Genomic DNA, 13,604 nt, shown 5'->3' on the forward strand with positions numbered 1-13,604 from the left:
TTTTTTTTTTTTTTTTTGGTTTTTTGAGATAGACCTCCTTGTGTATTCTTTGGGAACTACAAAAAAAGCTGTTTAGTTCAGTGCTTGCCAGATCTCTCCCTACTGTGTATATGAATGCTCACAGTGCTTCACGTGATTTTGTCATACCAGAGGGCATGGTTTTTCATGTTTTCTCAGAAATTGCCTTTATAGATTACTTGGGTGTTTAATAAGAAAAAAATTCCTTTCCACTCATTAGAGTGTCTGTTGAGGTGAGGTCAGACTGAGAACAGGGCCTTCATTTTGTGTTCTCTTTATTAAGACAAGTGACTTCTTTATGTGATTATCAGTGCACAATTATTAAACTGAAAGGCGATACCAATGTGTAATGGGAATGGAGGCCAGTCCAAGGACCAAACATGGAAAACTAAAGCATCTGAGAGAGGGTGAGAGCAAGAGAAGCATGCAATTGTGATAAATTAGTATGTGGGACAGATGCCTTGACAGGGTGCCCAGGAGAAATCCAGGTTAGAGGACTCTAATGCCTAAGGTGAGGAGTTTGGGCTGATGGTATTAAAGGGCTTTGATCTAAGTGAGGGTTGTGGTTTGATTGAACCATTAAATTTACTTGGTACCAGTTAACTTTCCCAAGATAGCTAAATAACAATTCTGTTCTCTCTTTTCTACTTATTTTTCAACCAAATTGGTCAAAAGTAACTTCGAATGAGAATTCTTCCACTGTAGAACATAACAAGTTCTGTGTAGACCAACCTAAACCATGTACACCAGGAGGAGAAGCTGCCTTTCATGGCAACACACAAAGGGAAAGTCATCCTTCACTCGAGAGGCCCAAGGCTTCAGTGGTGCCTACAGCAAATGGTGTTAAATCCTACCATCAACCATCTCTGGCAAATGATGAGACCCCTGGAAAGGAAGCCACAGATCACTCAAGACCCACAAAGAAGATTGAGCCTCTAGTGCAAGGGGGAGAGTGTGAGCAACCACAGCCAGGAGGCAAAGATGACATGCTGGGAACTGAGGAAGTGAAGAAAGATGTGGAAGCAAGGACAGAGGTCCAGTCTTTAAAAGGAGATGCTGAGCTTAAGCCTCTGAGGATGTCATCAGAGAGGGACTCCCCTGGAGCTCCACAGGCTGGGACGATGAAGTTTCTACAAACAGCCGAGAACATTCTGCCTCTGGAAACAACTCAGGAGCTACCACCAAAAGAAGCAATGGGAAAGGGTGCACAGCCCCAGATTCTAGAAGCAATTCCCAAAGAGAACAGCTCTCCAGAAATAGAAGGGATCCAATCTGCAGAAAGCAGCGAACAGCAGCAACTTGTAGAAGCCCCAGGTGAAGCTGAGCAGCCCCAAGCTCTAGGAACAGTACTCAAAGAGAGCGAAACATCACAGATGCCAGACAGAAGCCAGCCCGTGCCAACACCTGTAATGAACAAGTCACCCTGTGAAGCTCCTGACAGTCTCAGAAATGCCCATGAACCTCAAGTAACAGGTGGAAACAGGGTACAGCCAGCCGGAAGTGGAGAGACAGCAGCAAAGGTGGAAATGGCCAGAGAAATCCACCCTGATAAAGAGGAACAACACATTGAAGGTAAATGGAGGCTAGCCAGGGCCTAACTGCTAGGGTAGCTCCAAGGGGATGGAGGCCAGTTGCGGGGCCAGGGGTGCTGGCATAGATCTGCTGACATCTCTGTTGGGTGGTTGAAGTTCACTTAACCCAAACACAGAAGACTTCAGTTTACTTGGGAAACATTCTATCATGGCTCAGTTCAGCTCCCAGAAAATCATTTCTCAAACACAAGCTGTTTCAAAATTTTAAAATTTTACTTTATTATTAGTATCTCAGCCTGGATGCCCATGTCCATGTGAGTGTGTACAGGTGTGCACGTGTATGCAAGCCAGAGGTTGGCATCAGGTGTCTTCCTTGACTGTTCTCCCTTCTGCTTCTGTTTGAGGCAGTTTCTCAGTCAGTAGCACATTGCTTTAGTTATAACTAACTGAATGGCGGATCACCTGGCTCATGAGCTCTAGGATCTGCCTGGTTTTGCTGCATTATGGCCGTGCTTGGTTGTAACCAGCTTCTTACCTGGTGCTAGGGATCTGAACTCAGCGCCTCGTGTTTGCATTGTGACCACTCTTATCCACCAAGGCATCTCTTCATTCTCAAACAAAACTCTTCAAAAACTGGAATTTTGTATCTTGGTGTTACAAGCAGGCCAGGACCTAGGGATGTTAAGTGACATGACACTGGCCTCTCAGAGGCTCTGGGTAATGAGAATGCTGGCATGACAGCACAGAAGAAACCTACTGTGCAAACCTAGAGGGCAAAAATGGTCCCCATTGGGGTTATACATGTCCAGTGTGTCTTATTCAGGGTTATTATTGCTGTTGTGAAACAACCTGACCAAAAGCAAGTTGGGAAGAAAAGAGTTTATTTGGCTTACATTTCCATACCATAGCCCACCACTGAAGGAAGTCAGGACAGAAACTCAAGCAGGGGAGGAATCTGGAGGCAGGAGCAGATGCAGAGCCCATAGAGGGTACTACTTACTGGATTTTTCATCATGGCTTGCTCAGCCATCTTTCTTATAGAGCCCAGGACCATCAACCCAGGGATGGCATCACCCACAATGGGCTGAGCCTTCCCCCATTGATCACTAATTAAGAAAATGCATTGAACTGCATCTTATGGAAGCATTTTCTCAATTGAAGCTCCCTCCTTTTAAATAATGCTCGATTGTATCAGGTTGACAAAAAACTATCCAGGACACACTGCTAAGCGAGCATCTCTTATTATTTCCTTTGGTTGCTTTTTCTAGGTGAGACAGGAGAAAAGGTGGAAGCAGAGATGAAAAATGAGAAAGAAAGTGAAGAAGCTGAAACTAAAGAGAAAGAAACAGGAGAAGCTGTGGATCTTGGAGCAGCAGGGGCTGGTGACAGAAGGGCTTAGTGTGCAGTGTTACACCAGAGGGCAGGGATATTTGAGGCTGGGAGGGCGGGCACCACCTTTCTGTGGCTTTGTGGTTTATACAATGAGTTCAGCTTTAAAATGACTGTAGGAACCAAGAGAACAATGCTGGGTTTTTATTGTTTACGCCATAAAACTGCTAAGCCAGACACGGTTTTCTTAGATACTTAGGATAATTATAAATTCAAAGTGACAATAGCCATAGCCAATCAAAACTGTAAGATCATCTAAGAGAGTGAAAGCAATCTTCACCCTTGTAGCCATGGGGTCTCAGGATAAAATGAGACCCTAAAAGGAAAGTACAAACCTTTAAATATAGGTGTCTAGAGAGAGGAACTAGCAAACTTTAAGGAACTCATGATAAGAGAGTTTTGCAGTTATAATAGTGATAGAACAAAATTAAATAACTCCAGAACACAGGACCAACTCTACCTAATATTTCTGTCCTGTAAAAGAAATTTGACTGAGCTGGGCATGGTGGTGCATGCCTTTAATGCCAGCATTAAAGCAAAAAAAAAAAAAAAAAAAAAAAAAAGAAGAAGAAGAGGAAAGAAAGAAAGAAAGAAATTAGATGGAAAGGAATCTCAGGGAGCCTGTATTCTAATTACTTTCTCTCCTGAAATCTATCTACTACCACAAATCACTGTGACCCATGGCATACTAAATGTTAACAAAAATTTCTGGAGGGATGCAACTGGGGTGCTGTTGCAAGGTTTGGGATTTTTCACAGTTAAAGAGTCCACATTTTCCATGTGCCATTTTGAATTGGCTGGTGATTTTATACTTAAGGGGGGTGTTGGTGATCTCTCTCTCTCTCTCTCTCTCTCTCTTTCATGTGATTTACTGGCAGTAAAATAATTTTAAATTACTTGACTTTCAATGAATTTCTGGGACAAAAACAAATGAAACACAACCAGCAAGGATTAAGTCAGTCCTAGCTTTAGGGCTGTGGAGACAGCTTAGCAGTTTGCTAAGTTTTTGCTGCCAGGCAAAGAATGGGAGTTGGATCCTCAGAAACAACTCTGGTGGGTATGTAAGCTGTTTGTAAATCCTGCCTAGAGTGCAGCCCAGGGATCCTCGAGGCTGGCTGGCTAGGGAGCCTGATCTTAGCGGCCAACCATGAGTTCTACTGAGAGATGCTGCTGCCTTATGGAATAAGGTGAAGCGGTGATCCAGGAATGTTTCTAACATCAGCTGTGTTCCCCTTCACACACGTGTACACACATTTCTCCACACATATGAGAACATGTGTACATGCACAGCAGACACATATGGGGGAAAAAAGGTAAAACAAAAACAAAACTCCAAAAACACAAAACCGCAAAATGCCCTCGCTCAGCTTTACTGTTTATATGTAATCTTCCTGAGCCTGCTTTCTTTTAAGTGACTGCAAATTAGCATTAGGTGAAAAAGAGCTAAGAAGTCAAGATTTTAAAAACATTTCTGTACCACAGAAAGTCACTTTTTCCCCCGGAATTCTTCCAAAGCAAGTAAGGACTTCTGCTGATGATTGTGTGTGAGTTACAATATGGCAGTTAACTTGTTCTTTATTAAGCGCTTTGTGTCTATGAATTTCAAAGTAGGTTTATGGAAAAATTTACCATTTTAGGAATACATAGTTTTAAGATTACCACTTAGATGAACCAACTAGCATCTTTTGCTTTAGTGTCTACATTAAAATAAAAATCTTTTAAGGAGAGCCGAGACTAAGTTTAACACTGTGGAGGGGAGTGTATTATCAGTGTTCTGACGTCAGAGTTACCTCATGCCTCTGCAACACACCCAGACAGAAAAGAGCAGTTTCTAACAGATGACATATCCTATTGCAAAGTAGAAGCTGGACTGCTCTCATTAAGAGCAAGTAGTTCTATGTAACCTTGAATTCAGGTATTTGGTTCCCTCAATAGACTGCTTAAAGATCCTCTATCTATTGAGTCAATGTATGAATACCAAGAAACAATATATTGGAAATATAAATTTGTGTGACACTACCTACCCCAGCTCTATCTCTTAGATGGGAAAATCCATTTTCCTGTCAAAATTGCTCAAGCTCAACGTTCAGAGTAGTTCCCCAAGCAAGGTTTTTAGGCCAGAAACTCAGTAGAGACTTTATACAACATATATTTCAAGCTTCATTTGTTGAGTTTTTCCTGATTAGGAGAGTCAATAAATAGAAAGTGTCAGAGCAGGTGTGTGTGGTGATATTTTTGACATAGCCATTCCAGAATACATACATATACATTACTATAACATGTTGTACTTAATAGTTGACAATCAAAAATAAAAAGTTAAATGTAAAGGCTTACTGTAAAATATCTGTGATCATTCTTTTTTTGGTAATTTTTTTGAGACAGGGTCTCACATGTAACTCTGGCTGTCCTGAACTCCGGTCTCCAGTGCTCGGACTAAGAGTATCTTCCTCCAGATCCAGCTATCAGAGATTATTTTAACAGCCGAATCTTCCTCTATAGCAAGCACTCAGATGGACAGAATTAATTAATAGGCACAAAAGTCCATTCTTCATTGGGTGGCCTATCTTTTTGTGTCTCTGTGACAGGGTCTCACTGTGTAGTCCTGGCTAACCTTGAACTCACTATGTAGACCAGGCTGGCCTTTGAACTCAGATGTCCACCTGCCTCTGCCTCCTGAATGCGGGAATTATAGGTCTCTTCTACCATTCCCAGCTCAAAACTCCTTTCTTCCTTAAAATGTTGTTTTGAGACAAGGTCTCCTGAAGATTGAGCCTGAGTTCCTGGTCCTGCTGCCTCCACTTCCTGAGTGCTGAGATCACAGCTGTGTGATCCCAGAGCAGGTTTATACAACAGACATCCTTGAAAGAACACTCTCTCAAAAAGTATACTATAGCTCTAAAATAAAAGTTTTACAGATTGCTTTCTAATGCTCTTACTTTCTATTAGCCATCCAATTACTTTCCTAACTTTAGAAATTTGTATATTTTTTTTGTGCTTTCTATACTTTTATCTCTAATGTGGCTACTAAGATATTAGAAATCTTTTAAAAATTTAAGGATTTACTTATTTATTTTTAGATGTCGAGACAGGGTTGATCACTGTAGCCCTGGAACTCACTCACTCACCAGGCTGGCCTAGAACATAAAAACACACAAAGATCCACCTGACTCTCTGTGTCACCACCACCCACAAAGGATTTATTTTTAAATATTCATTCTCTCTCTCTCTCTCTCTCTCTCTCTCTCTCTCTCTCTCTCTCTCTCTGTGTGTGTGTGTGTGTGTGTTTCTGTACACATGGATAGAGGTGCTCACAGAGGCCAGAATAGGGCATTAGATCGGAACCCCTGGAGTTCGAGTTAAGAGAGGTTGTGAGGCACCTGACATGAGGTCTTGGAATTGAATTCTGGTCCTCTGCAAAAGTTTTAAGTGTCCTGAACCATTGATCCATCTCTCTAGCCTGAAACTTGTTTGTTCTTTTAAATTAAAAAAAAAAAAAAACAACAAACAAACCAGGTATGGCTACTTTGTAGCCCAGTTTATGTCCTATTTATACAGCAGGAGCTGTAGAGATGGCTCAGCAGTTAAGAACACTTGCTGCTTGTACTGGCTAGTTTTGTGTCAACTTGACACAGCTGGAGTTATCACAGAAAAAGGAGCTTCAGTTGAGGAAATGCCTCCATGAGATCCAACTGAAGGCATTTTCTCAATTAGTGATCAAGGGGGAAAGGCCCTTTGTGGGTGGAACCATCTCTGGGCTGGTAGTCTTGGGTTCTATAAGAGAGCAGGCTAAGCAAGCCAGGGGAAGCAAGCCAGTAAAGAACATCCCTCTATGGCCTCTGCATCAGCTCCTGCTTTTTGACCTGCTTGAGTTCCAGTCCTGACTTGGTGATGAACAGCAGTATGGAAGTGTAAGCTGAATAAACCCTTTCTTCCCCAATTTGCTTCTTGGTCATGATGTTTGTGCAGGAATAGAAACCCTGTCTAAGACACTGCTCTTGCATGAGTCCTGAGTCTGTTTCCCAGCAACCATACAGCTGCTCACAACTGTCTGCAATTCTAGTTCTGAGGGATCCATTGCCCTCATAGACATCAGACATATATGATACAAATGCACACATGCAGGCAAAAACACTCATACAAATGAAAATAAATCTTAAGGTAACTTTATCATATTCTGTATCTAACTGCTAAGGAAATAGTGAATAAATGCTTTCTGCAGTAGGCAATCAATTTTTTTTTTTTTTTTTTTTTTTTTTTTTTTGCCAGCCTCAAATCTAGGAAATACAAGGCCAGACCTTAAAACTGTTAGCCAGAAGTGGGAGGACACAGGACTGTGTGGCTGACCTCTGTGACCAACCATAACCCACACACCCATGGCATTCTTTTCCATTTGACCTTTATATTGCAAGAGCTCAAGTGTAGTTCATAGCTTTTGAAGTAGTCAAAACACCCATCCACTGTTAACACGTTGTATTACAAACTCAGCCTTGAATTAAGTGGCAATTTTACAGGGAAATGCTTTCTCTGCATTGAAAGGAGAGAGAATTCTGCAGAGAATGTTGGATGGCAAGGTCAAATGGGTTTACCCTTGTGCTTTTAGAGACTTCAAGCATACAGTTTCTATAAAGACAGGTGGGTTCCAGCTCTCAGGAGCGTCTCAGGCCCAGGGGTGACCTTTCTAACCAGCAGCTCACCCCGGCAGCTCAGCAGGAGGATGAGCAAGGAGTTGGTTTCAACTAGTAATTATTTTATGAATTTGTTTTAAGTTTCCTGAATATCAGAGGTGTTAATCATTTGAGGTGAAGGGGTGGAAAAATAGCTTTCTACCTTGGTACTTTCTAGACACACATGGATTACTTAGTCAATAACTGTAGAGAAAACTTTATTAAAACATTTTTTTCTTAGTAACAAATGAATATGTTCATTGTAGAAACTTAAGAAAGTACAAACTTTAGATGATAAATGTTATTCATAATCTAATCAACTAAAAATCATTACCTTAACATATATGTATATGAGGGAAAATCTTCCTTTTGTTTTCAAAACTTGTTATAAAAAGTTAGTCAAAACACAATTCTTATTGGAATATTGAGTCTTCTGACTGAGCACAGCTCTTCTGGAGTCTCTTCACTAGAATCCACTAGAGAGAATGGCTCCAAGAATATTTGCCACAACAGTAGCTATCAATTAGTGTTAGAGGGGAAGCAATGTGCTAAGTGAATCAGTACTTGGCTGACAGAGAGTGATGACTTAGGGTGGTTGAATAGTGACCTGAAATGGAATATTTGAAGTAATTATTACTGTTCCCTCCTTGTAGCACTAGGAGTTGAACCCAGGGCCTTATACTTGCAAGGCAAGTACTCTAACATGAGCTATATCTTCAGCTTGGAATTCTTTTAAAAAAAATAATTAAGAGGCCTGAAGGGTTGCTACTGCCTATCAAATGGTATTAGGAGGCTGTAAGTCTCTTGGGATCTGGCTCATCTTTGTTTTTCTCCACAGGGCCAACACAAATTTGGTATTCTATGAATACATGTCTATGGCAAATGTTCCTTACAACCCTGTAACCATGGCAGCTCCTTATGACTAATTGGCTGTAGGAGAAATTATGGCCAAAAATTTTTATAAAATTATTTTGTACCATTGGCTCAACATTTAGAACTTTGATTAAACAAATATGTGTTATTACAACTAATAAAGTATTTGAAAACTTACTCTGGTGTATTTGTTTTATCTGAGGTACACAGTCACAAATTCCTTTTGATCTATTTTTCCCTTCAGAAGAAGAGCAGACTCTATTTACTCTGAGGTAAGGAATATGACAGTCAGCTGGGTGTGGAGGTGCTGCCTTTAATACCAGCATATGGAGGGTTGGCGTAGGTGAATCTCGGTGTGTTGGAGGCCAGCCTGGTCTACAAAGTGAGTTCCAGGCCAGCCAAGGCTACACAGCAAGACCCTGTTTTAAAAATAACAATGAAAAAGAATATGATGGTAGTAAAGAAATATGCGTGACTTGTTTTTAGGTATTGTTAGTATGTTTATCTTTTATTTATTTGTTTAAGACAGGGTCTCATGTAGTCTAGGTTGGTGCTCCAGAACTCATGTATCTTGAACTTTTATTTCCTGTCTCCACTCGTGAGTGCTCTCTCTGGGCATGGGCACGGTTTACTGTAACCATGTGTGAGAGGCCAACATTGCCATTCCTTTTTACATTTAACAAAACGCAGTGCTTCTCTGTCTGTCTGGAGGGAAGACATGAAGTCCTGACCCAGTCACAAACAGCTCAGTTCCCATGGGTGCCATATGTATTTCCAGTTCTTTTATCCAGAGTTTGGTTTGGAAGTCATGACCTAAATGTAGGGAGTTGAGAGGGTGTCTCTGTGACCTTCATGCCCATGGAAGACAAAAAGGGAGTTTGGCTCAATGGGAGTCTGACCCTAAGTCATTTATTTTAGTCATATCTATATATGGCACAATTTGGTGAAAGCTACTGGTGATAATTAATTCAGTTCACATGCACAACAAAGCATATGTAAATTTCCTTGAGGAACAAAGTCAGCAAAGTATAGATCAGACAAGGCTTCATCAAAACTCTTTGTAAAGTCCATAAAGATATTGTTCTAGTCAGTGTTCTATATCTGTGAAGAGACACCATGACCAAGGCAACTCTTAGAAAGGAAAGTATCTAATTGGGGCTGGCTTACAGTTTCTGAGGTTTAGTCCATTATCATCATAGTGGCAGGCAGTCAGACATGGAGCTGGAGGAGAAACAGGGTTCTATATCCAGACAGGCAAAGTAGGAAGAGAGAGCATTGGGTTTGTTGAGGCTTTTTTTTTTTTTTTTTGGTTTTTCAAGACAGAGTTTCTCTGTGTAGCCCTGGTTGTCCTGGAACTTACTCTGTAGACCAGGCTGGCCTTGAACTCAGAAATCTGCCTGCCTCTGCCTCCCAAGTGCTGGAATTAAAGGTGTGAGCTATCACACCCAGCTCATTGAGGCTTTTAAAGCCTCAAAGCACCCCTTTGTCCAACAAAGCCACTCCTCCTAATCCCTCCCAACTAATGCCATTCCGTCATGACTAAGCACTCAAACATATGAGCCTATGGGGGCCATTCTAATTCAGTCCAGCACATTCCATTCCCTGGTCCCTGTATGGAGTTATGTCAAGGGCCCTATAGATTCAGGTTCAGGGAGATAGCAAAGCCTTCCTTGAGCAGTTGTTAGTTCTCAAGTCCAGGACAAACTGCTGAGGCATCTATTTACACATCAAAGTGGACCTAGCTGCAAGGTTCTCCCAGCATCCTTTAGTCCCTATCCATTTGTCTTATCAGGGTTTCTATTCCTGCACAAATATCATTACCAAAAAAACAAGTTGGGGAGGAAAGGGTTTATTCAGCTTACACTTCCATATTGCTGTTGATTACCAAGGAAGTCAGGACTGGAACTCAAGCAGGTCAGGAAGCAGGAGCTGATGCAGAGGCCATGGAGGGATGTTCCTTGGTCAGAAGCAATACTGTGTGGAATGCCATGATGATAGATAAGGCATTCTGTCAGTCCATGGATGGTGGTTTTAGCAGAGGCATTACGTGCAGGAAAGGCAAATCCATAACCAGAATAAGTATCTACTCCAGTAAGAACAAAATGCCGTCCTTTCCACAAAGGAACTGGTCCAATGTAGTCAACCTGCCACCAGGTTGCTGGCTGGTCACTTCGAGGAATGGTGCCATATCTGGGGCTTAGTGTTGGTTTCTGCTGTTGGCAGATCTGGCATTCAGCAGCAGCTGTAGCCAGGTCAGCCTTGGTGAGTGGAAGTCTGTGTTGCTGAGCCCAAGCATAACCTCCATCTCGACCACCATGGCCACTTTGTTCATGTGCCCATTGAGCAACGACAGGGATGGTTGTGAGCCACCATGTGGTTGCTGGGATTTGAACTCAGGACCTTTGGAAAAGCAGTCAGTGCTTTTAACCGCTGAGCCATCTGTCCAGCTCCAGCTGTGTCAAGTTGACACAAAACTAGCCAGTAGACCATTACAAGGTATGGCTGGCATATCCTGCCTCCTACCCTAAACTTCTCCAGCTCAGAGGCTGGGCTGCCCTTTCCCCAACTGACTTTTCCTATACAGTCCAACCATTTTGGCCACTGGGCTTCCTTTTCAAGTATTCTTGCCTCTCCTGGTCTTCTCTCTCCTCTACCTGCACACCTCACATGGCCCCACTCAGGGTCTCCCTCACATCTACAATTATGAGAAAAAGAGAGGGGAGAGAGAGAGAGAGAGAGAGAGAGAGAGAGAGAGAGAGAGAGAGAGAGAGAGAGAGAGAGAGAAAATGAGAGAGAAAATGATCCTCCATCATACCTAGGAGCAGTCAAGTTCTCCCTTTTTTCATTCATATGGTACTGATGTGCCTATTTAAAATATCAAAGAGGACTATTTTAAATAGACACCCCAGTGGTTTGACCTGGGTCTGAGACCTAACAACAGTGTGTACAGAAAATGTCCAACATAGCTCTCAGCCCCACCTCCATCCTGATGGCCTGAAGACTGTTCCCCACTAGAGACCACTTCTACTGAGGTCAGGTAAACCTGCCTCCTGATGCAGCTAGCACCATAAACCCTGCCTCCTTGCTTACTACATAATAATTGGCATGTTGTTGGTGTCCTATCTGGGGTAAAGAGACCACCTCTCTGTTCAATTGTATGTATGTAATAAACACACCCAACTTCCAGAGTGCTAGGCTTTCTCCAGCCCAAACCAGTCAATCCCAGCTTTTTGTGTGTCCCCACGCCCTTTTACTTCCTGATATCCCAGCTGTCTGTTCCCAGTGCCTTGCTGGACAGAGCATAAGAGACTGAGAGTTCTTAGGAAGTTCTTGGGTCTTCACAAGCCCCATCCCCAAGGTTATTATGAGCGGTAATGATGGTGAGGCAGAGGAGTCTCTGCCCAGCTAAGCTGCCTGCAAGGTGTGTACAGAGCCCCAGAGATTAGCATTGCATGGTTCATTGCCCAAGGCAGGGTGGGCTCTTTGGTTATTCATACCCCTAGAGGTAACCCCAACACATTCACAGGTTCACTAAGATAGACTTGGGTGTTCTTTGGCATGTTGTTGGTGTCCTATCTGGGGTAATCTACACAAAAGAATAGTCTACTGTAGTTTTAAAACTTTAAAAGTTTTTAAAATATAGTTTTAAAAATTGCCTATAGTTTTAAAATTTATACCTGTATATGGAAGCAAGTTGTAATATAATATATATGGTGACTGTTCACTTATGTAAATTGGCAAAACAAAGGCAGATAATCGAGTGTGTAAATGGCCATCGGCAGTCTCACGGAAAGCAGCACCTGGCAGTGCTCACTCTGGGGAGGTAAGTGGTAAGGAATGTGATCCAGAAATCTCCTTTCTAATTTGTTATTCTATGCTAGGATTTAGTCTACCATGAGAAATTATTCATGCAGTTCTTAAAAAATGTTGAAGGGCTTAAGGGCTCAGCATATCAGTAGTCTGGCTACCCCAGTAGCTAAGGCAAGAGGACTAAGGCTAGATAACACAGCAAGGTCTCTGTCTCAGTTAGGGTTTTACTGCTGTAGACAGACACCAGGACCAAGGTAACTCCTCTAAGGACAACATTTAATTGAGGCTTGCTTACAGGTTCAGAGGTTCAGTCTATTATCATCATGGCGGGAAGCATGGCAATGTGCAGGCAGACATGGTGCTGGGGGAGCTGAGAGTTCTACATTTTATTCTGAAGGCAGACAGGAGAAGACTGACTTCCAGGCAGTTAGGACAGTCTTAAAATCCACATCCACAGTGACACATATCCTCCAACAAGGCCATACCTCCTAATAGTGCCACTCCTTGGGCCAAGAATATTCAAACCATCACAGCATCCATATCTCAAAACCCAACCAAACAAAGACCTTAAAGTGGAGATAGAGAGATGGTAGAGCAGATAAAAATGCTGACAGGTTTCCCAGAGGTCTTGGGTTCAATTCCTAGAACCTGCATAGTGGCTCGCAACCTTCTATCTTCAGTCAAAGGTGATCTGGTGCCCTTCGCAGGCATTGAACACACGGGTACAAACAGACATGTAGGAGAAGTACTCATACACGAAAAATAAGGCTTTCAAAAACATATGATAATATGCAATCTAATTACAACTGAAAAATGTTGAAAGCCAGAAATAAACTTGAAATAGCTGGAGATTTTTCTTTTTAAGATTTATTTATGCATATAAGTGATCTATCTGCATGTACACCTAACAGGCCAGAAGAGGGCATAAGATCCTATTATAGATGGTTGACAGCCACCATGTGGTTCCTGGGAATTGAAGACCTCTGGAAGAGCAGTCAGTGCTATTAACCTCTATTAACCTCTGAGCCATCTCTCTAGCCCATAACTTCAGAATTTCTACTCACCCTTTACTAGATTGTAGTATTTTGTTTTGTTTTGTTTTTTTGATTTTTGTTTTTCGAGACAGGGTTTCTCTGTGTAGCCCTGGCTGTCCTGGAACTCTGTAGACCAGGCTGGCCTCAATCTCAGAAATCCGCCTGCCTCTGCCTCCCAAGTGCTGGGATTAAAGGCATGTACCACCACTGCCTGGCTACTAGGTAGTAGTTTTAATGCATAATTAAACTGTTAAAAAATAAGAGAACAAAATTAAAAACCAAGG

The 13,604-nt window shown here is 42.1% G+C and overlaps 1 protein-coding gene across 1 annotated transcript in view; it reads left to right on the forward strand.

The window, feature by feature from the left end:
- Positions 1-3,093, forward strand: part of Erich5 (glutamate rich 5) — a 19,905-nt gene extending 16,812 nt beyond the window's left edge. Inside the window, exons 2-3 of the mRNA XM_021184345.2 lie at positions 694-1,590; positions 2,819-3,093. Of these exons, the coding sequence (XP_021040004.1) occupies positions 694-1,590; positions 2,819-2,949 (1,028 nt within the window). The 3' untranslated portion in view covers positions 2,950-3,093. The remainder of the gene's footprint in view (positions 1-693; positions 1,591-2,818) is intronic.
- Positions 3,094-13,604: the final 10,511 nt, after the last annotated feature.

This window comes from Mus caroli, chromosome 15, assembly GCF_900094665.2.
Source record: "Mus caroli chromosome 15, CAROLI_EIJ_v1.1, whole genome shotgun sequence".
In the NCBI taxonomy this organism is placed as follows: domain Eukaryota; kingdom Metazoa; phylum Chordata; class Mammalia; order Rodentia; family Muridae; genus Mus; species Mus caroli.